Source organism: Puma concolor, chromosome B4, assembly GCF_028749965.1.
Source record: "Puma concolor isolate L17-30 chromosome B4, mPumCon1.1.hap2, whole genome shotgun sequence".
Classification (NCBI taxonomy): domain Eukaryota; kingdom Metazoa; phylum Chordata; class Mammalia; order Carnivora; family Felidae; genus Puma; species Puma concolor.
In genome coordinates, this window is record NC_141673.1 from 38,676,631 (window position 1) to 38,699,910 (window position 23,280).

At 35.0% G+C, this 23,280-nt stretch overlaps 2 protein-coding genes across 5 annotated transcripts in view; one reads left to right on the top strand and one right to left on the bottom strand.

Annotated features, from left to right (window-relative positions):
- Positions 1-23,280, top strand: part of LOC147579020 (uncharacterized) — a 169,641-nt gene that overhangs the window by 64,179 nt on the left and 82,182 nt on the right. The gene's annotated exons all lie outside the window — the stretch shown is intronic.
- Positions 1-23,280, bottom strand: part of PTPRQ (protein tyrosine phosphatase receptor type Q) — a 257,649-nt gene that overhangs the window by 39,374 nt on the left and 194,995 nt on the right. For both annotated transcript variants that reach the window (XM_086712736.1, XM_086712737.1), the window contains exons 49-53: positions 22,232-22,390; positions 21,452-21,674; positions 19,478-19,551; positions 9,822-9,921; positions 6,911-7,039 (exon numbers count right to left, since the gene is read on the bottom strand). In XM_086712736.1, coding sequence (XP_086568862.1) covers positions 6,911-7,039; positions 9,822-9,921; positions 19,478-19,551; positions 21,452-21,674; positions 22,232-22,390 — 685 coding nt within the window. The remainder of the gene's footprint in view (positions 1-6,910; positions 7,040-9,821; positions 9,922-19,477; positions 19,552-21,451; positions 21,675-22,231; positions 22,391-23,280) is intronic.

The following is a 23,280-nucleotide window of genomic DNA, read 5'->3' on the forward strand; positions in this document are numbered from 1 at the left end:
CCTTATAAGGTAAACATACCACTTGAATAAGTGGTATAATATAGTTCTTATTTAATTAGAAAAACAATCAGTAAGTGATAGCTAAGTACTTTCTCAGTATATTTCCTCATATCTGTAAAGATAAACAGGTTTAATAGGAGCTTAGCTATTTAAAGGGCAGCTCTTTGGAGGCATCCCTTCCTTTTTCATCCCAGTATGTCCAGTGTCTACAACAGTGCCTGGCACTTGATAGGTGCCTGACTGATCCTTCTTTTACTCAAACAAGATAAAATGGACTTCCAAATAGATAAAGAAAAGCAACATTCTTCCTGACATAAAAGAGCCGTGAGAAGATTCCCAAGGAGGCAAGAGGTGTATTTTCATTATTATGAAGTCTTTCGACATTAGCACTTTTGAAAACAAAATTCTTGACAGATGTTTTTTCTTGTCTACCACATATCTTAGATTCTAGCCATGGGCATAAGATTAGCTACCTCGGGCAAGAGGGCAGAAGGAGTAGATAGAGAAGCTGAAGAAATTGCTGACAGCTGTTTGAAGAGGTGGACACAGACTCTCAGTGAGAATTTAATGAAGAGGACACAGATGACATAATATCTAAAAAGAAGCACTTCTAGCCTGAACTATTATTAGCTAGCAAGGCAGGTTAGCACTGAAGTTCTTCAGTTAAGGGTTAGAAGGGAACCACAGAAAACTAAATTTGGAAGAAGACTACATCTACTTTAACAAATATGATTTATGAAGAGGTGTTCTATAAAGGTTCTGATGAATCCAAACTAATTATGTTTACCTCTATCAAAGTAAGAGCTCTGACTAAGCTGGATACTACTGACTAATTCTTAGAGAGGACATTTGGTGCTGGAGGAGAAACAGTGAGGATTCTATAAAAAATGGAAGTATTCTTCTCTGAGGCATTAATGGCATAGAGCAAAAAAAGTAAAAGAATTCTGTTTAATGATGTCAAAAAAGGATATTTGGCAGGGGGCAGGGTTGCTCAACCAGGCCCCTTGTGAGTCTAGAATGCTGAGGGGTCAGCTTTGAGTGCTGGTTGGAAATGGATATTTTATGTGTGATGTGATCACTTAAACCTTTAGCTCGACAGAATCTTACTTTGACAACTGAATCTGATCATGCAGGTCCTTTGAGGAAAACGTATTTTTATAAAACTATTTTAATTCTGTCAGTGGGAACTTGGCAATTAGTTTATATGAAGTAAAACAAGGTTACCTATGATTCCAAAATGCTGAATATGATTAGAGTAGAAATAGTCCTGGATTCCACTGTTTTAATCATGCTGAGTACTATTCATGATCAATGAGAATGTCAGGAGCCTTGGCCCCATCCAGGCTTGTGGTTCATGGGGACTGATTCCTCTGTAATAGATTTGGGATTTTGAAATCAAATGCATTTTTGTTCTTTGCCTCCATTCATATTCTTTGCCTGAACAAACTGGTTATCTCTGGGTCACTCGATCAGTTGCTGGAGTCCCTGGTAATACTGACATTTTGCTATGCTACCCTCAGAATGCATAAAGCAAGTTTTGTGCTAGCCTACAAATGGCATTTCCAAGCATCAGAGGAGTGCCTGAAAGCATGCACAGTTGGCTACCCATTGGTTAGGGCTGAAGTACAGATTCCATGAAATATGCCACTCTGTGTATGCCCCAGAGGCACAGAATGGAAAATTTCATCGTCTTGGTCTTTACAGATTGCCACCTGCAGTAGTCGAAATGAGCTTGTGTGAAGTGTGGACCCAGACTCCATCTGTCAGATGGAGAACTCAGCTTTGTATCATGGTAATAATAACACAAGATGCATGTGCAGAAATCTAGGTGAAAACCTATTTTACTATCAAAGCTAACACAACATGAGAACACAGCAAATTCTCAGGACATGCACATTACGAGTCAATGTGCATTTTGATAAGGTTAACTTCACCATATCAATAGCATGCAAATTATAGAGGATATATTGTACCTAGAAAGCATAGGGCTTTTTTTTTCCTTTGGCTTTGGAAAAAATAGCACATTAAACAACAAAATGCTCAGTATAATACATTTAAAAATATAGAGCACACCAGCTGACAAGATGAAAACAATCACAACAGAGCTCTGCACCACCATAGTAACTTACTGGATGACAAAAATCTCCTTGCGTCTAAAGAAAAATGAAGAATATCTGGAAGTAAACATTCATTGTTTATTTAGTACACGAACACACTGGATTAGTTTTTGCTGCCACCAGCACATGAGCATTAACTGTCTTGAGCTTCATTCCACTTCAGGACATCTCTTGTCCTGAATTCACATGGTCAGACATTTCTTATCTGGATTCATGTATTTTTGCCATTGTTTGCAAAATGGTTTCAGATAGAAGAAAAATTAATGACCAGAGTCTGTCAAAGAACTGATGGCAATTAAAACGCTAACAATTTTACATAGAGTTTCATATATCAGTCAAATATTATGTATTCTTATTGAAGGACAGTAAGACTTGGACTATTAAAGAATTTTTAGCTTCTGCAAGTTTGAACCTAGACTAAAATGCCATCACTCCTTTGCCCTTTATCACTAACGGACAATTAATTTGAAAGAAGCAGGTCTTCCCTTAGAATCATTTCTCTGCATAGGAAAACTGCTTGAAGAAGGATACCATGGGGCCTTGTTTTTTTAATAGGGGTAATATTGATCTCATCTAGTACGCTTCAGAGTTCACACACACACACACACACAGATACAGGCGTACCTTGATAACCTCCAAATCAAACAAACCCAGGCTAGCATCATGGCTCTCTTATTTACTAGATCTATGACTTTGGACAGTTACTTAAATTCTCTAAATATCTTTTGCTTTTCATTTGTAAAATGGGATTAAAAGTACCCACCACAAAGGAAAGAGTTAAGTGAGATCATTACACACAGAATTTAACACATAGGAATTGCTCATAAACAGTAGCCATTATTATGTTAGCAAACCCTCTGTGTGAAAGTAGGTTGAAGTGATAATTTGTATAAAGATTGTAAATAACAATACAATTCCAAATGTATTCTGATTTACAGTTTACAAAGCACATTCATAGAATTCTTTTAAATGGTAAGCTTCCTGAAGACATATACATTTAACAAAAATTCAACGCATATTTTTAAAGTTATGGAAAAAAGAAAGATACTCTTAAAGTAGCAATTCAGTTGTTTGCTTTATTTTGTTAGAATTTTAATTCCACTCATGATTGGGCCTTGAGTCTAATTAATGCACCATTACATTCACTCAAGTAAAACAGGCAAGATAATTAATATGGAATGATGCACACAATTGGGGGGGAACAGTTGAGGCTTGGAAGAAATTGAGTGTCAATAAAATACTTGTGAACATTCTGGTGGGTTGTTTAATTTTAAGTGTTATAACCCTCTTGGAAAAGGAGTTTGTATTGCAGTGAAATTAGTTAAAGTAAGTCACAGGACCAGCTGGTCTCTGCAATCTTGAAGATTCAGGTCTGTTTCACCTGAATGTTTGCTGATCTTGCCAATATCTCCTCCGAGAAACTTTTCTCACCTTCACGGGCTAAATGGCTGTGTTTCAAAGGAGCCATCACAAAATGTTTTGTTCATTTGCTTACAAATAACAAACCCCGAGGGTCATTTTCTAATCTGGTAAATATGGAATAGATGAGCCCAAAATATTAGATACTCTTCCTAAGAAATACATCTAGCATCGTCTCAACTTAAATATAAAATGTGCATGAGGAAATGATATAATTATCATTCCAAATAGGAATTTAAAACATTATCTTGGCCTATCCTGAATGTTCTCATGGAGTTACAGAGTACTAAATCATTTTTTGAGTTTCATTTTCCTTCACAAAGAAAAAGTATAATGTGCCAGAATTCTTCTTCAGATTCTTTGTGCAACAATGTAGAATATAACTAAATAATGAGAGTTTGCACATACAAAAATTACAGGATGAATCTCAACATGTAAATACATATGCAGTCATGTATCATAAAATAAATACATATGCAGGCATGTGTCATAAAATAAATACTTTCTTAACTACAAAAAAGTCCTTGACAAGATTTAGTACAAGCATCATAATGACCTTTTGTCAACTAGATAATCCCTAAACTTAATATTTTGATTAGATATTCTTCTTTTATCATTTCTCTTATGGACATGTCAAGACATATGACACTGAAGAAAACTGCTTGTCCAGCCAGCTAGAAGAGAGTGGGCAGGTTGGAGGGGAAAGACCATGTCTAAGCCAAAGGTAGAAACAGTATATGTTAGCTGGGTAGATTTAAAGGAAATCATCTAAGTTCTTTGCTGCAAATAACACAGACATATGACATAAGTTATTCAACAATTTACAAATGAACTCAAACGCTCTGATTCTTTAGTCTCAGAATATACTGTCTCTTTGGCTCTACTCTCATGACCTGTATGACTTTGAATAGATTTAGATCTTCCAGCACCTCAAAGACAAGTGAAGAGCTTTAGAGCTTCACAGGACGGTCCCTTGTATATGTACACATGACTAATTATGGATTTGTTAGTTACCATTTTTTTAGACTTCATATCTAATGTATTAGTGATCTTATTAAATGAAAATCTTTCAATAAATAGTAAAGCTGGAGACAGATCTCTGTAATAAAGAGTTAATACTCAAACAACTTGCTAGCTATTTTAATAAATTTCTGCAATAAATCAAGCAAAGGATATTATTATGTGCCATTGAAATTACAAATAAGAATGTTTTACAGTCAGTAATGCTAGAATCGTAACAAAAAATGAGAAAGGAAAAAGCACAGAAACTAAAGTTTCCAACTATGCTATTACTGGGGGCAACATATGAATTTTCTATGTGCAAAAGTAAATAAAAATTATTTGAAATATACTTGAAAGACACTTCTACCTCAATTTACAAATAAAGCCACATATATGTAAATAAACATGGGAACAGGAAAACAAATAATTAGGAGTCAAGGTTAAGTAAGGCGGCCCCTAATTTATAAAAACCCAATAATAAACAATCTATGCAGTCCTTATCCACCTTTCCCTTTAGCTGCCATGACAAACACTGTTAAGAAAAAAAAAAAAATCCTACAGCGTTTAGATAATAGCTGTGTTCAGAAGTGCAGGAAAGGGCAAGCTGTAAAAACACACAGAGCTTAGGGGATCTAACCTCACCATAGCCTGCCTAGAATGGTAACCTCCTTCATCAAGAATACTTTAATACTGACTGACTTTTTTCACTTTATTATGTCATATGTCCTAAAGATCTACATCCTAAGGACTATTGGGAGATCAATGAAGATTCTTTTAAAAAAAGGCCTTAGAAGTGTTTAGATACTTAGAAGTTCACATTTTATTATGAACAGACTCAACTAAATTGTTTAAACAACTAAAATTAATTGCACTGAGAGAGTTGATGTTTTATCCCTGGTACTTTTGGGTGTAGAAGGGAATGAGGTCTGTAGAGGGGGCACAAAAATTTGAGAAAGTGGTACAGAAAGGGAGTTGGGGAAATACTACAGAAATTCAGTTGGCTCCCCAGGGAAAGGAGAAGAAATTTCTTTTTACCATGAAGGATGACCCTTTTAGTACCGAGATATAGCCTAATACTGGAATGCTCTATTACTCCTACGATGTGGCTTAACTTTGGCAGATTACCCTGAGGACCTCTTGATCTTTTATATGTAACATTTCTTATGTGGAAAACTATGTCCTAGGTAATATATAACCATCTTACACATGTTCTTTGGAGCACTATCCATTTTGTTGCATCCACAGATACAACCTTTATTAGAATATAAACAAAGGTAAATACCTAAATATAAAGAAGTGAGTTTTTCTCTTTAACAAATCAGATTTCCTTCTAATTTAGGGATAATACTGAATAGCTTTCATCTTGCAGTATTTGGAAGGGCCCTGCTTATCACATGGCACTTCCACTATAGCACATATTAGATATTTTTAGACATGCTGGAAATATTCTTTCAAAGTCAATCTATTTGGTAAAGACCGGCTTTGCTAAATGACAACTATAAACAATTCCTTTCTGAGCTCAAAAGCTTTGATGACATATTTCAACAGTTAATATTAATTTTTTAAAGTACAGAAGTGTTGTGCATATACTTTGAAACAACTATAATGTGCTTACATACATCACAAAATATTGGATCTAAACTTGTTATAATAACCTGATGACAGTTTTTATTAAGAATTTGATGAATTATCTTAATGGACACATTTTTCAAATGTGCCAACATTTAGAATATTTTTTAATGATTTTAAAAGGATTTAAAATACTCTAAAATTAAACACTTTAGTATTTCCAATACATACCGATGGCACACTTTTCCTTCCAAAGGTAATTTTTACTTTGTATTTAATTTTTAAATACTAAGAGATTTAAAATATAAAGTGTTAATACACAAGTTGGACTTTTAATGTAATTTTACACTAAAAAAAAGAGCTATGAGAAAGGCTTTTATAAATATGATATAAATAGTATCAAGTAGTTACAAATTTATTTAAAACTGTGATTAAAAATATGGATACCTCCAGAAAACCCATAAAAAGAAATCATATGAAGTAAATTATTAAACATAATTTTAAAGGCTTAATGTGTAAAAATATTTGTTTCAGGACAAAAAAAAAAAAAAAAAGAAAGAAAAAGAAAGCTTGGTTGAATATTATAGTCCAAGGTTCATATTGAACTCAAAGCATAAGGAAGATTAAGTGATTCTCCGAACACCAGTGAGAAGTGTGCAGAAGATGGAGGTCACCCTTTGAAAGAAGATCTCTATGACCTGTGTAAATAGGAGCCCCACAAACACTTCCAACAAGCATAGGTCAGAATAGGGTCATGGCTCCAGGCCCTCTGAACCACTGTTCGCCAAGAGGAGTGTGCTCACCGCGTTAATCTCTCGCCCTTCAGTTCCAGGTCTGCCACTGTGATGAGCTGATCCAGCTTGAATTTAGTGTCAATAATTTCTGCATCCCGAGGAGAATATGTGCCACCTTCTTTCTGCTTCTGTCGAATTCTAAAATAAGTATAGTAAAGTCCAAAAAGGAAGTATCATAGAAAGCATATAAACTTAGGTTTTGTTTTCTTTTTAAGATATTAGTCAAATAATTTCTTTGTTGGGGTCATTTCTCTGAATATGTTGCAAATTTATACCTACTCAACTTCTTTTTCTTGCTTTAATTCCATAAACCTATTCTACCATATTGCTTTAACATGTTTCTTTGGTGAAATTTCAAATTTTGATGAGCATTAGTTGATCAAGGCTTTGGTCGTTGGCAAATTTAAAATATAGAGCAAATGAAACCAATGTTGTGTGCTTGTTTTTCCTCTCTCTAGCTGTCTCAAAGATTTGTCATAAAAAGAAAGTGTGCCAAAGTGGAAATAGCTCATTGCTATCATCACCAATACTAAAAGACAATGTCCCATTGTTTTTATATATGTGAAACATTTCTACATGCAGGAAAATGCATGGAAATATGTTTTGAATTGTCTCATTGGCTTTTTACACAAATATTGAAAGCATATATTGTTATCTTTACATTTAGAAAACTCAGGTTCAAAAATAAAAGTCACATGAATCTGAGAATCTAATCAAGGCCCTATCATTTTACACCCTTTCCATGCTTATCCTTCTTTGACACAGTATGGTGTGTTACTAGTGATACTATTATATCTATCACATTTCAAACATTTTTTTATTATGTGTTATGTATTAAGGATGGTATAGAAAGTATAAAATATGGTTCTTATGCTCAAGAACATTACAATTTAGTTGAGAGGCAAGATCTAAGTGTAGAAAAAGCATAAAAAGAAAAAATCCAAATTACAATTCATATGACAACTATTAGTATTGTTAGGAAGTAAAAAAGTGAGATTTGATTTGAATGCTCCAGAATGAGAAGGAGGAAGAAGCACATTTCTGGTTGATGGAACAAAAGCAGAGTTCTATAAAAGCCTAAGGAATGTTCTGGTGAGAACAGACCTAGTTGGCCAAAGAGAAGTATGTTGGGAATTTGTAGAGAGTAAGTAAGAGGGGAGTATTTCTTGCCCACATAAGGAGTTCATCCTGTAAGGAAATGAAAAATCAGGGATTTTAGAGCAAGGAAACAATATGAATATGACCAAAGCATGTCCCTGAGGGGTATGCCTTGGCCATATTCATATTGGAAGGAAGATATCTTATACAAATTATATGTCTCTAGAACTAGAATAATGACTTTCTCTCACCATCTTCTGGCTGACTCTGAGAACAGTATGCAATGTAAGAAAAAAAAATTTTTTTTCAAGAGTTCTTCAAATTAGCCATCAAAATGATGATTTGAGGGGCGCCTGGGTGGCGCAGTCGGTTAAGCGTCCGACTTCAGCCAGGTCACGATCTCGCGGTCCGTGAGTTCGAGCCCCGCGTCAGGCTCTGGGCTGATGGCTCGGAGCCTGGAGCCTGTTTCCGATTCTGTGTCTCCCTCTCTCTCTGCCCCTCCCCCGTTCATGCTCTGTCTCTCTCTGTCCCAAAAATAAATAAAAACGTTGAAAAAAAAAAAATAAAATAAAAAAATAAAAAAAAAAAATGATGATTTGACAGGTTCAAGGTGAAACAGATGATGGGAATTCAGAATACAGGACAACATTCTTCAGGTAAAATAAAAACAGGGCCTATTAAGCTACTTAGGAAATTAGTGTCATGGTTATTTTTGCAAATGTAAGGGCCCTTTAACTCAGCAATCTACTTTATGGCTGGATTTTAGGACCATAACTAAGATTTCCCCTGAGGCCCTGCAAATGGCAAGGGAATTAGGAGGCTAATACTGAGAATTTAAAGGGGCCCTTGGAAAATGTAGCACAGACTCATTGGTAAAGTAAACAGGAAAAAGGGGCTCACCATGTAAGGAAGATGGACGTCTTTAAATGTCATGATCTCAAAAGAGATCATGTAAAAATGATCTCTTCTGTATAGTTTAAAAGTTAGATTTGATTAAAATATATTTCGTTAAATCTATCATAGTTATAAATTATTTTTAAATACACAAAAGTCCTGGCACCTTCTGCTTTTTTTGTTATCACTTTATTGTCTCTTAGTTTTAAACCTGCCTTTCTTTGTCCTGCTTTGTGATATTGAAGCTAGGCTCCACACCCTAATACATCCCCTTTGCCAGCCGGTGGGATGTTAAGCTTTATCAATCGAGAATACTAGAGTGACCTTCAAGGCAAGAGGGACAGGGAGATACTTCCCTGGTGTGTTCCAGGTCTGCATTATCATTATTCATTGTGGAAGCCCAGCAGCCCACCTCTGTGAGTGCTAGCTGCCTCCTAAGTGCAGACTCTTCCCATTGGTAAATGATTCCAAGTAGCTCAGCCACCCACGTCATCCAGCAAGAGTGAGCTGTTTCTACAGACCAATTCCAGACTGTCTACTCTCCATCAATGATCGTTAGCTTCAGTAGAACAGCTCCAGCCCCTCCCTCTGTCATATTTCTCTGCCCACTGATAGGTGATAGGCTGTATGTGCCTGTGGTAGACATTCCATGTCAAACTTTGGAGTGAGACTTCTTCTAATTCTTAGTTCTTTTACTGTCCATTCTTCCTCAGCCTTGAGAGAGCAGCTGCTTTGTTGTACTTGCTATTTCTGGAGCCTTTAGAGTTCTTTTACCCCTTATGACAATTAACTACTTCTACAAGTTAGCAATTTTTTTTTATTAAATATTCCCCATTCTAGTAACTACTGGGGCTTCTGTCTCCTGATTGGACTATGACTGAATAATGTCCATAAGCATCTTAGGAATGAGAGTACAAATAAATCTTACCTTGCAAATGCAAAAATAGCTGTTCCAAGAAGAATGATTGAAAGGATGCACAAAGTGACTGAAAGAATAATTTCTACAGTTCTTTCTGAAAGTCCTTCACCTGAAGAGCAAGAAGTATAACATTATTATTAATTATAATTATGAAATATTATTTGGGTCTCAAAACACAGAAATATATTTTCTTGGAATGTTTCTCAAGAATGCTAATAAAGTGTACAACTGTGATTGTTCCACTTCTTCTCCCAGATCTTCTAAATCTTGGGCTCAGACCTCGGACCTCTTCTTTTTTCTATCTAAACTTACCACTTCAGTGAGCCCATTGCTGCCTCATGGTTTTAATTTTCATCTATATGATGATGACTACTTAGTTGCTATCTGTTGAACTCCAGACATGAATATGCAATTGCCAATATACATCTTTAGAAATGTAATTAAAATTTCAAAATCAATATTCAAAGCTGAACTCCTATAATTCCTTCCTTTCAACTGTAATCTTTCTACCTCTTAGTTGATGGCAACCTCACTGATCTAGTTGCTCAGTCCAAAAACTTTGTAGTTATCCTTGACTCTTCCTCTCATAGAACATATCCACAATATCTGAGGAAATCTTGTTGCTTGTACCTTCGAAACACATACATTTTTCATTAAAAGAAATAAGGGGCTGGGGCGCTTGGGTGGCTCAGTTGGTTAAGCGTCTAACTTCAGCTCAGGCCATGATCTCATGGTTCGTGAGTTCAAGCCCTGCATCAGGCTCTGTGCTGACAGCTCAGAGCCTGGAGCCTGCTTTAGAGTCTGTGTCTCCCTCTCTTTCTGCTGCTCCCTCCACTGGCACTCTGTCTCACTCTATCAAAAAAAAAAAAAAAACATTAAAAAAAAAGAAATGAGGGGAAGTTGGAGAGGTAGTAATCCCGAAGTGTGGTTAGAAAACAAAAGGAATTTGGGACATCTAGTGGGGCAAGAAAGCTAAGAAGCTATCAAAGGCTAATGGTACGGAAAGAATGAAAGATCATCTTGCAGAAGTTCCTACTGGCCAAAGAAGAAACAATTTAAATTTTATAATGAATAAAAGCTGAAATTGGTGGAAATAGATTCAATATATAAAAATCCACAAGTTCTAATATTATTCAATGAAAGAGAAATAAAAAATATACAAAAATCTTTTAACTTGTAAACACTGGTTATAGCTAGACTACCATTTCCATACTTTAAAAGGAAAAATTAAGCATTTTCCCCCTAACTTTCTCAGATGGACTGTATTTTATGAATTAAAAAAAAAGTTCTAGTTAAGGCAATAAGGCTCCTCTTTACAAGAGAGTTCAGTTTAATAAGTGTAGAAGGAATAATATAATTAGAAATTAGTTTTTCACTCCTAATAAAATAATTGATTTAGGTAACAATCATAAATGTATCCTTAATGAGTAGGAGGAAGGTTGTTAGGGAATTGGATATGAACAGGATGCTGAACTATCATCCTACAGACTATTTGCTAGTTATAACAAAGGGGAAAAATAACTTTCCAATGAAGGATCATGTTGTCACTACAACTAAACTCACTGATCAATTCTAACGTCATTGAAATGAGACAACCAGATATTATACACCTCCTGAAGAGAGGTATTTGAATCTAGGCAGAAACACCTGCAAAATGTCCTTGCCAAAAATGTTAATTGTGAATATTCAAACTTTTATATTTTATTTCTAATTTATAAGAAAGTAGAGGAAGGAGGAAAAGATTAAATCACACCAAGAGAAAGCAATCAGACAAATTCAGAATATGGGACCTCCTTTAGAGCAATCTATCTGGTTGCCTTAATGTGTCTGTGACATGGAGGAAATAAGAGGAAGAAGGAAAGAGATTAAGAGACACAACAATAGAAAATAACGTATGAACCTCTTTTTGGATCCTGATTCAAACATAGTATGAGAAAAAAATCTGAGGATGATGTGAAAGTGCATATCGTATTATATAATATCAAGGATTTATCATTTTTTATTTAGCTGTGACAATATAATAGAAATATACTTATTAGGGAAACAATAAATAGTGGAACATCATGTTTTCTGTAACTTACTTTAAAATACTAAAAATTAAAAAGCAAATGCATAAATAAAACAAATATGACAAAATGTTAAAAATTATTACATTCAAATAGTGAGTATTTGGGGGTTCATTATACTGTTCAAAACTTTGTGTAGCTGTATTCATCTCTCCTATCCCCTTTGCTGCTTGTATTCTGAGCCAGATCAGCATCTTGTTTTGCATACATTATTGTATAGACACCTAACAAGCCTTCTTGTATCCATCCTTGTTCTCTTCCCATCTATTTTCAATATAGCAGGAGTAGTAATCCTTTTAAACATTACCTTTCTACCTAAAATCCTCCTCATCTCTCACAAGGAAAAGCCACAGTCCTTCCAGTGGCCTCTGTGATCTGGTCCTTACTTCATTAACTCCCTGGTTCCCTGTTATCATTCTGACTTCCACTTCCATCTCCACCTTAACTCCACTGAAGCCAAACTGGTCTACTTACTGTTCTTGGAACATACCAGGTCAGAGGGTTTTTGCACCAGCTTACTCCTGTGCTTGGAAAGATATTTCCCTTGCATATCTGAGTACCCATTCATAAGCTTCAGAGGTTTGCTCAAATATCACCATCTCGAAGAAGCCTACACTGACTGCTTCCTTTGTACTGAATGGATGTGTCCCCCAAAATTCATATGTTGAAGCCCTAACCTCTCAGTGTGACTGTACTTGGAGTAAGGAAGTCATTAACATTAAATGAGGCCATAAGGGTTGGGCCCTAATCCAATAAACCTAGTGTTCTTATAAGAAAGGACACCAGAGAGCTAGCTCTCTCCCTCTGTGTGCATGTACTGGAGAAAAGCCATATGAAAACAACAAGAAGGAGGCCTCCTGCCAGCCAGGAAGAGAGCTCCCACCACATAACAAATTGATTGGAACTCAGTTCTTAGATTTCTAGCGTCTGTGAGAAAGATTTCTGTTGTTTAAGCCTATGGTATTTTGTTATGGTAGCCTAAGCAGACTAAGACATCATCGTATTTAAAATGGAAACTTACAACTTCCTCACTTCAGCCTTTCCCCTTCTATATCCTCTGTACTCTGTTCTACTTTTTCTTTTCTCCATTGCCCTCATCACACTTTAATATATCTTATAATACATTTATTTATTATCCTCATGGTTCATTATCTGTCCATAATGTAAAGTTCCCTAAGGACAGGAGTCTTTGTTTTATTCAAAACTGTATTCCAAGTTCTGAGACTAGTACCAGATACATAGTAAATGCTCAATAAATACTTGATAAATTTACTTATGAATATAAATATTGGTTTTGAAATAGATACTGAAAATTTTCAGTTTGAAGATCAGCATTGAACCAAATAAGAACATACAAGGTATTTATCATTTACTTTTAAGTAATTATTAATTATAATTATAACCAACTTTAAGTTATATGAGTTATAATTTATAATTTTACTGTAAAAAGTATTAAAGTTAAGTGACAAAATAAAATAGGTTAGCTATCTGTATAGTATGCAAGGATTAGTGTTTCACCTTTTTTCCCTGGACTGGTGCTTATAAAATGTTAACAACAGGAAAGGGTTCCTGTGGCTATTTTACATGGTAGATTCGAATGAACACTGAATCTTAAAAACAGTTACCAGAGTTTCATGGTCATCTAGCATCTCCAGCTAAGTTGAGGAGACTGTAAAGCAGCATGTAGCTCATAAAGTATTTTAGATACCTCTTTTTAATATATTAACATATGAATGGCTTGTTTTTATGAATTTTCACATTCTGACTCTAATTGAATATGCTTGGGAAAGGAAACATATGAAGATGAACAAAGAATAATCTGTATCAGGTAATACTGAATCACTGGTCCTCAGAAGCCAATGGGGGAAAAAAATGATTTCATAGACCACAAAGAAGTGTTTGAGATTGGATTACCATTTCAAAGCGCTAGCCAAGTGAAGTGAGGAAATGACATATAATGTATTAATAAACAATATGTAATCCTTTGGGCACATGTATTACAAATGTACTAGTAGGAAAGGACAAAGTGTACCATGGCTGTCCAGTACAAACTCTGATTCACTAGTATGCATATACCTACAGAACATTACTGCACAAAATGAAGGCACGTCTCCAGATCCTTCCACAGAAAATTGAATTCTTCACGTGAAAATATAAACATGATTCTTTTTGTAATAAGCAGAAGTCATTTCCTGACTAGACTTAAAATCCTACAAAAGTTCACCTTAAATTGTTTTATCTGCATAATAAAATGTACTGCTGTAAGTAAGCAACCATAATTATAAATCACTATTTTTCATAAGTATTTTTGATTCAAATTATCATTATTTAAACTCAGCTGATAGATCTGACTTAAGCCAGTTTTATAACTCTAAGAAGAAGCTTGAATTACATGAGTAATTCATAGGACATATCTTCCTCTTGATATAGAGGTATGTCATGTGAAAGATCTTAAAATTATTATTAATCTTAAAATAAATTCTTAGAACTTAAGTATAAGGATCTCTTCTTCCCTTTTGAACAGTACTAACCATCCAAGATATTCAAGAACTGCACAGACAATGTATTAAAAGTCACTCAATTTCATAATTGAAGAGATGTAAGTTAAAATACCCAAGACATATTATTTTCATGCATAAGTTTGGCAAAATATTAAAAGTAGATAATAAACAGTGGTTTCCAGGGTGTAGAGAAAAGTGATTTATTCCTTGTTTAAAAAAAAAAAAGAATTTTTGTATCTTTATGTGCAAAAATAAAGCATACTCATGTGTGAATGCTAATCTCCAAAAGCTAACACAAGAAGATGAAAAGAAAACAGCTGGAAGTAATTAAAAATGTTGCAAAGAGAAAATGGTAAGGCAAGGACAGGAAGTCTGTGGGAACAGAAAAAGCTCCCAGAGTAACACAATTGCAACCCAATTGGACACTTAGAGATTTCCAGACACTGTATACAGCGGTTACAAGCACAGCACTGGCTTGAGTCCAGCTGCCTGGGTCTAAAGGCTGGCACTGTCATGTCCGACCTCTGTAACCTTGGGCGGGCAAGTTGCTTAAAAACCCATTTTCAGATTTCTTACCAATCAATTGAGGATACCTATAAATAGGAAGTTATGTTAATAGTTTTGTGAAGAATATGTGGGGTTATGCATAAAAACCCTCATAAAAGCCTTGGCATATAAATACACAATTATCTTTATTAATAAACATTTTGTATTCATTCATCCATTCATTCATCTGATTTAATCTTCCAGTTAGCTTATGAGGGAGGTATTATTATTCTCATTTTGGAATGAAGATTTCAGAAGTTAATTTGTTAAGTAACTGACCCAAGGTCACATAAATTTAATATATCCCTATACTGCCCAAAATATGTCTGACTGACTGCAAAGTTTATGAGGTTCAGCACCACATTACCAGTGCCTCGTTAACATCATAAACCTTTCTTCATTCCCCTGGTGTCTTGGGGACAAGTGATCCTTTTGCTGCAAAAAAAAAAAAAAAAATACATAGAGACTCCCTATTTCTGTTTCTAAGTGAGCATATTGGAAATTCTCATTGTTAGCACAGTAATTAAATGAGAAGTATTATGACAAAAGAAAACAATCATAGAGTGCCTCTGCCATGGGGTTTAAGGTTTCATCTTGTTCAGCTTTAATGAAGCCCTGTAAGGTGCAGAAAGGAGTGTCTGCTTTTTAAATCACAGGAATCTTCTATAATTAAACCTTGTAATCAAAACATTGCCTATGAGCAGTTTCCATAAACTGATGTGCCTAAAGAGGATTTTAAAAAAGAGTTTAAGAAGGATTCTTACGAATTTTGTTAATAAAAATGTTAATGCTCACTGCTGAGTGAAATCAAAATCAAGTAAGTTGTAGGTATTTCTTTAGGATTAAAATAATGGCATATGTCATTTCCCTTGTTTGTTCCTACCCATAAAGACTTCCCTAAGTACAAACTCCTCTTCCACACATTCATCCTTATTCAGCAAAGCCCTGCTTGGCCCCTTCTCATTTGTACTTTTGTTAACCCTTTTCACTAAACTTAAACCTTTTAGTTCATCAGTCTGTGGTGATTCTTTTGCCCCTAATTTTAACTTCCAAATAATTGTATCTCTAAGAGGCACAACCACTATCAAATATGACAGAAACGTTTACTCTGCACTAACTTAAAAAGACAGCCTTGTGAAGGCTTTTAAATCCCGAAGGATTTACTGATAGGTAACTTAGCCTGGAGATCACTGCCTGTGCTATGTTCAATACTGGTGAACAAATGTGTACCCACTGGTAGTTTGATGACCTAGATGGTACCTTCACTTCCTTCACTGAAGTCTGAGATCACATCCACACATAAGTCCTCAGCAGACTTGTTAGGAATGTTGGGAGCCTCTAACCTGTTGTAAATGGTATCATCTATTCCAATCCATGGTATATTTGAGAGAAACAAGGACACAAACATCCTTTGTAATCTTATGATGACGGCAGGGTATTATACCAATGCATTTTACTATTTGCTTGCTCCCATTCTCACAGGCACAAAACTATTCTTGCCATTGACCACTGTAGGAATGGTCAAATTTATTTCCTTTTTGAGTCCTTCTACTATATCTTCCTTGGCAATGTTCTTTTTCCAAAAACTCTTATGACTCCATGGCCTTTTATTAGTGTCAAATCACGGACAAGATCCATTTCTGGAGGGTGCTCTTTGGTGCCTGACCCATGAGGGTTAATCTGATATCCACAGAACCCCAAGATCCAATAGCCAGATAAAATGTGAGGGCAGAAATTGATGGTAGTAAATCCATTAACCAGCCAAATGACTGGGCTACTTGTCTAGACATTGAGGAATTCTGCTCTAATGATACACTCCATACTTCAAATCTGAACATCTCCTTTCACCACAACTCAGTGTTGTACTCCTAGTCATCTTCTCCACTCCTGTTTGTTGCTCTTTTGCTAACTATAAATGACTATCTAGATAGTAGAACTCTATGTGTTCAACCCAGAATAAGCATAATATAAAGCCTAATACAAAGCCACTGTTTATCAGAAGAGAGTCCATGGGAGAAACTCTAAGGAGCAGCCTGTCCTTATGTCTCTGGTCTATAAATAATATACGCACTTTGTAAAATTTGAGCATAGATGCATGGAACACCCAATGGTTTTCTACCTTATATGTCCAATCTATGTTTCAGCAGTGCTTCCTTCGCTAACCTTGCCAGGCTCCTGTGCTCTGCCTTCTGTTCCATATCTTACATTTCCTTTTGACTCCTGCTGTTACCAAGGCACACAAACATTAGCACCTGGATGACTTAGGGAGGAGACAGTCATGATTTCAAAGAACCAGAGAACTGATGGTATATTTCTGCTACCTTTTAGAATTAATGATTTTATTCCACTGCATTGGCTGTGAGAGAAAGGAAGAAAAAGAAGAGCATCACTGAGGAGCACCTTGAGACTACCTGCAGCCAAAGTACTAGATGAGGCCCAGCCTTGGCCGGAGGGGAAGCCATTTGGCAGAATGTGAGGAATCGTATCCCTGCACACCATGGTTTCTGAGACTTGACTTTCCCCCTTTTCATTCCGATTACCCTGGATGTCGTAACTTCGTCTCTCAGATAACTGACTGAATGTATCCTCACATCAATAATCTGCATGAAACCAGCCATCTATGAGAGACAAGGTACATGACAAACTACAGAGCAAGGCAATCTCTTTAGTGCTGCTCCTACAAAATGTCATCTCCCTGAGACACATGAGCTATCCGCTTTGTCTATGTCTTTTCTCTTCCATCAGTACACACACCAGGATCCCCATTTGGTGGTGGAAACAGTTTCTGAATGCTATAACCTAACAAATTATGCTGATGCCATCAAGACATTTACTTCACTGTGGTGATGACAGGGTGTGATAAATTCACCTCTCCAATGAAGAAATACTCCACACAATTTCAAAACCACAGGCTTGTCAGCCAATTGTAAAATGATTTAATTACTTGGTAAATTAATCAAGCCATTCATTTCATGGAATTAGACAGGATAGCCAAAGAAATTCAAGTCATTCCTCTAAAAACATCTATAGAGCAAATCATGAGCCCCTTCTTTGTATCTTCAAGGTTCAAAATTGCCTTAAATAAGTAGAGGCTGTGGAAGCTGGCATTTTAGACAATTAATGTTCCATAACTGGATAAGAATTTCTAACTGAAAATGATGGGAAAAATCTAACTTCTTCCAGCCACAACTCGCACTGAAATCTGTTGTAGCTCGTATTATGTTATGGATCTGAATGACACACAGCGGTCCACATTCTCAGAGCTTAACACAGAGAAAATAGGGGTTGTGATGTACTTAGAGAAATCCTAAGGAAACAAGATCTCCTAAAAAAGTATATTTTAAAAATCGTTGATTATAACTGATCTGAAAAGAAGCTATTAAAATTTTTTTACTGTGAAATAGTAATATCTTTACATATGCTATTTTATTTAAATCTGAAGGGGGACTATCACCATCATTTTCTAAATAAGGAAACTAAGGTTTATAAAAGTTATTTTCTCAAGTAGCAGAGTCAAGATTTGAATCTAGGTCTAAATCCTGTATTTGTACTGTAATGGTTATGGGATCTGTGCTAGAATCCTGGCAGAGTCATTTAATTACATAATCTGAACCTTGGTTTCCTCACCTATATAATGGAGCTAAAATTAGTACTGAACAGCTTCTCTCAATCTCAGCACTACTGACATTATGCACTAAATAATTCTTTGCTGAAGGGGCTATGCTATGCAATGTAGGATGTTCAGTAGCTTCCCTGGCCTCTGCCCACTAGATGCCAGTAGCTTGGACCCATAATTGTAACCACCAAAAGTGGCTACAGCCATTGCTACATATCCCCTGGAGAATAAAATCACTCTGGTTGAAAACTACTGATGTAAATTAAAAGACAGTCATGAAGAGTCCATCAGTTAGTACACACAAAGAGCCTACAAGATGATAATGGTGAAGAAGGAGGAGGAGAGGAGGTAAGGGGAGGAGGAGTGGAGGAGAAGGAGGAGGAGGAGAAGGAGGAGGAGGAGGAGAAGGAGGAGGAGGAGGAGGAGGAGGAGAAGGGAGGAGGCGAATACTTGCATTTGACTAAATTGTACTTATGTTTTATTCAGTCCTGATTACATGGATATAATAGAAAACAACTCATGAAAGACTTGGTTAGAAAGAAAATAAAATTTAAAATGGCTGGTAATATTCTAGTTTTTAGGATTATTTCAAGAAAATTTCCATAAATCTTTTTCTTTTTTATTAAGTAAAAATGTTTTACATATAAGATTGTATATTAAACAATCAAGTAAATACTTGCTTAGTATAAGGTTAGTATACATCAGCATAGAAACAATACCATATTAAAATCTATGTCCAGATTTGAATAGATGGATCATACATCACTTAAAACAATATCACAAATGCTATTTTTTCCTTTGAAAGGTTAATTAACCTTGAAGTGAATTTATACTTGAGAAAATTAGTCATGGATTAATATATTCGCTAATGAATGTTACAACTGTGATTAGCATGTTGAGATTATCAGTGAAATTAAATTACAAAATATATCTTACCTAAAGTCTTAACGGGATCAGAATAATCAGAATCAGTAAATTGTCCCATAACATTGGTGGCTCTAAATTTAAATCTATGAAATAAAAAAAATTAAAAACCAACAATTTGCATGCTATATGATTTTCTTCTATGAATAATTTAACAAAGAGCAATGAAAGATACACATTTTTATTCAAAAGAAAATGTATTTACAAGATGTAAACTTAGAAATCAATTGCCATCAGAGCAATATATCCTATCTTTACGGGAGATGAATAATTATCCTGCACACGAGAGAATGACTAAAAATTTGGTCAGACTCTTGAGCAGTCCCAGTAGCTTAATCAGATGAAGTAGATTACATTCCTCATAGATTTGTTTAGAATGAATTATTTCATGTCTGTGTGAAAGTGTGTTACACAAACATACTTTATAGAGTATAATAACTTATACCTCAACTACCTTTGAAAATACCAGTGAACTAGATTTAGAATGGTCATATAGAATTTATTTTGTTCACATGTTAACAAATTAAGAAAAATGCTTCTTAATGCTGTGTGCCCAGCTGTATTTTTACTTTCTATGTTTTTATCACATAAAAAAAAAGAAAATGGTACATAATGGGTGGTTCTAACAAATTCAGAGACAACTGAAATTTATCTTACTTGAAAACTATAGATATCCAGGCATTTTAAAATACAAAACAAACTTATGTTAAAGTTTATGTTAAAGTTTCGCTTTACAATTTAATTTCTACTATTCTCAAATTTTTATGATTTTATTGATTATATGAAAGAGTCTGTGTTGCAAATATGCAAAATAAACAATATTTGCATATTTGCAAATATGCAAAATAAAAAAGATTACATTTTTTAGTATATTGTTTTCATAGCTGTCATATATATGATGGTCAAATTTTAGGTAATAGCCAAAGTAACTGTACTTAATAATAGATGATAGAGCATTCTGTTTTTTCAAATGCCTGACTTCTCTACTTTTCTTTTTTTTTTTTTATTTTTTTATTTTTTTAAATTTTTTTTTTCAACGATTATTTATTTTTGGGACAGAGAGAGACAGAGCATGAACGGGGGAGGGGCAGAGAGAGAGAGGGAGACACAGAATCGGAAACAGGCTCCAGGCTCTGAGCCATCAGCCCAGAGCCCGACGCGGGGCTCGAACTCCCGGACCGCGAGATCGTGACCTGGCTGAAGTCGGACGCTTAACCGACTGCGCCACCCAGGCGCCCCTGACTTCTCTACTTTTCTAATGTTAACTTGACCTAGGATGTTTATAAAGAATTTAATAATGCTTTAACTAGCAGGCAAACATGAAACTAGTTTATGACAAAAAATAATATAGTCAATTTAACAGGAGCCAATGATTAATTTAACAGAGCATTTAATAAATCCAGAATATCAGAAGTGGTTTTTAATACATTATTATGATCTGCAAAATGATAGATATTAAAGTGATTAAAGATATTAGTGATTAAAGGATTTTAATCACTAATTCAGAGTTTTGATGATACAAAGAGGAGAAAATTATTGTTATGACTCCAATAAACTGAAGCTGTCATCAAATGAAAGACTAGGATGGCATTTCTAAAACCCATATATTAGCATGTATTGCAAAATAATGGGTGAAAAGCACAAAATATTATGTTAGTCACATTATCCTCTACAGAAAGAATTAAATTCTCCTATCCATGTTCTCCAATACATGTTTTTTATATTGTCCTTCTGTCACTTACCATATCAACTCATAATTACTCTGAAGCATGCCTACTTTTCCTACAGAACTGTACATTTATGGAATGTAAGGACAATATCTCACCATGTTGATTTTTACCATGTTGATCTTTACCATGTGTTAGGTCATGATACATTATGGATGCCCAGTGCTTACTAGAAAGATGAAAGGATGGGCAGATGGATGAATGAAAGATGTTAATTAGCTTGCTATCATTATGCATAGTCAGCACCAACTATACTTACAAGTATTGCTTTTTTGGTTTCAAAGGTCCATTGCAAATTCTGTCTTCATTGCCAGGAATCATGCATGCATTATCAGCACCTATGATGTAGATTTCTTCATTGCCACTGAATTTTGTCTTTGCTTCTGTACATGGGGGGTTAGGAAAGCCTTCATTTGTAAAATATGGCCTTGGTTTATTAAAATATGCATCATACCACTTTGTTACATTTCCATCATGCTGAGCTATTTTCAGGAAGAAAGGATAATAATTATAAGTAACAGATGAATGTATTTTGACATTTCTGAAGAACGTTTCTATAATTACATGAGGAAAATCTGGATGCAACATCTGTCACTCTATGAACCACCAGGGATAATTCAGCTGATCTACCTACATAAACAGGAAATCCTATCTTTCCCCATCACAAATGAATCTATAGGCTTGCTGTGGAGGATGACTTCTCAGGTACAGAAAAGAACATATCTCAGTAAAGGGTAACTCTTCTGTTCATACCTGCAAAGAACCTATCAAGACTCCATCTTGCCAAATTCAAACAATCCTATCAGTATATGGAAAAAGTAAATCACATATTGTAACTATGCCTTTTCTTATCTTGTTCAAGTACTTTAGGCACAAATTAATGGTTAGTATAACTAATGATAATATTAGCAATCTGTTAAGCTCAACAGTTGTGTGGTAATTGGTAGTCAACCTAATATTACTAATTTTGAACTGAAATTTCTTTAGCATTCAACAATTCATACTCTAAAATTTAACGAGACAGGTTGACAGTTGATACCTCCTGCTTCTGTTACAAGCACTTGCACATTTTTGATAGGTCCATGATCATCATTGTAGTAACATATTGGCATTCTGATTGTAATTGTTGTTGAAGTCACAAGCAATTTTCCTGTGGCATCATAAATAGGGGTTGGTTTGGTTTTCGGTCGTGCTGGAGCTTTAAAGAAAGAAGAAATATCACTGCAATTGATTTTTTGCTTCTGAAGAGGAGAAAAAAAAACTAAATTCTCATTTCATGCAGGTGATTTACAGATAAAATGATGACAAACACAAACAACAAATGAAACAGAGTTTTGTTTGAATACAACAGATGTTTAGCAATTATTATCTCCTGATGGTTTAATGATATACTTCAGACTTGCTTGAGATAATGGGACTCGGGTGTGATTTTCAGGCATCTGACTCCTCTTCACATAGTAACAAAAATTCAAATTATATATGCTCTCAATCATATAATTTTTATAATTGGATTAAGTCATACTAATATTTTAGTGGGCTCTTCTTTTATTTCCTTTAGCTGATTCATCAATTTCTATTCTAGTCATGCCAGCATCTCTCCCAGGTTATCCACACCAAACATATGGCTGATATCCTCCCATATTTTTCTCCGTGTTCACATAACCATATAAAATACATAAAGTCATAGATAATGGATTCTTTATTACATATTATGTATTCTATATTATGTATTATAATCACTCCACATGTTGCTTTTTTCACTTAAATATGTCTTATATAAGTCTTCTCAAGTCACCAAGTATGGAGCTAACTCATTCTTTTTAATGACTATGTTGCATATCACACTGTGACAACATCATATTTATTCAATCGTTTATCTAATAACGGGAATTCACTTTTCCTTCAGGTTTTGAACATTTGTTGCAATGACCAGACTTATATTTAGCCTTATTTACTGATCCTTTTATTTCCATGGAATAGATTTCCAAGAATAGAATTTCTGGAACACAAGATATGAATATTTCTAACTTTAAAAGATATTGCCAGGGGCGCCTGGGTGGCGCAGTCGGTTGAGCGTCCGACTTCAGC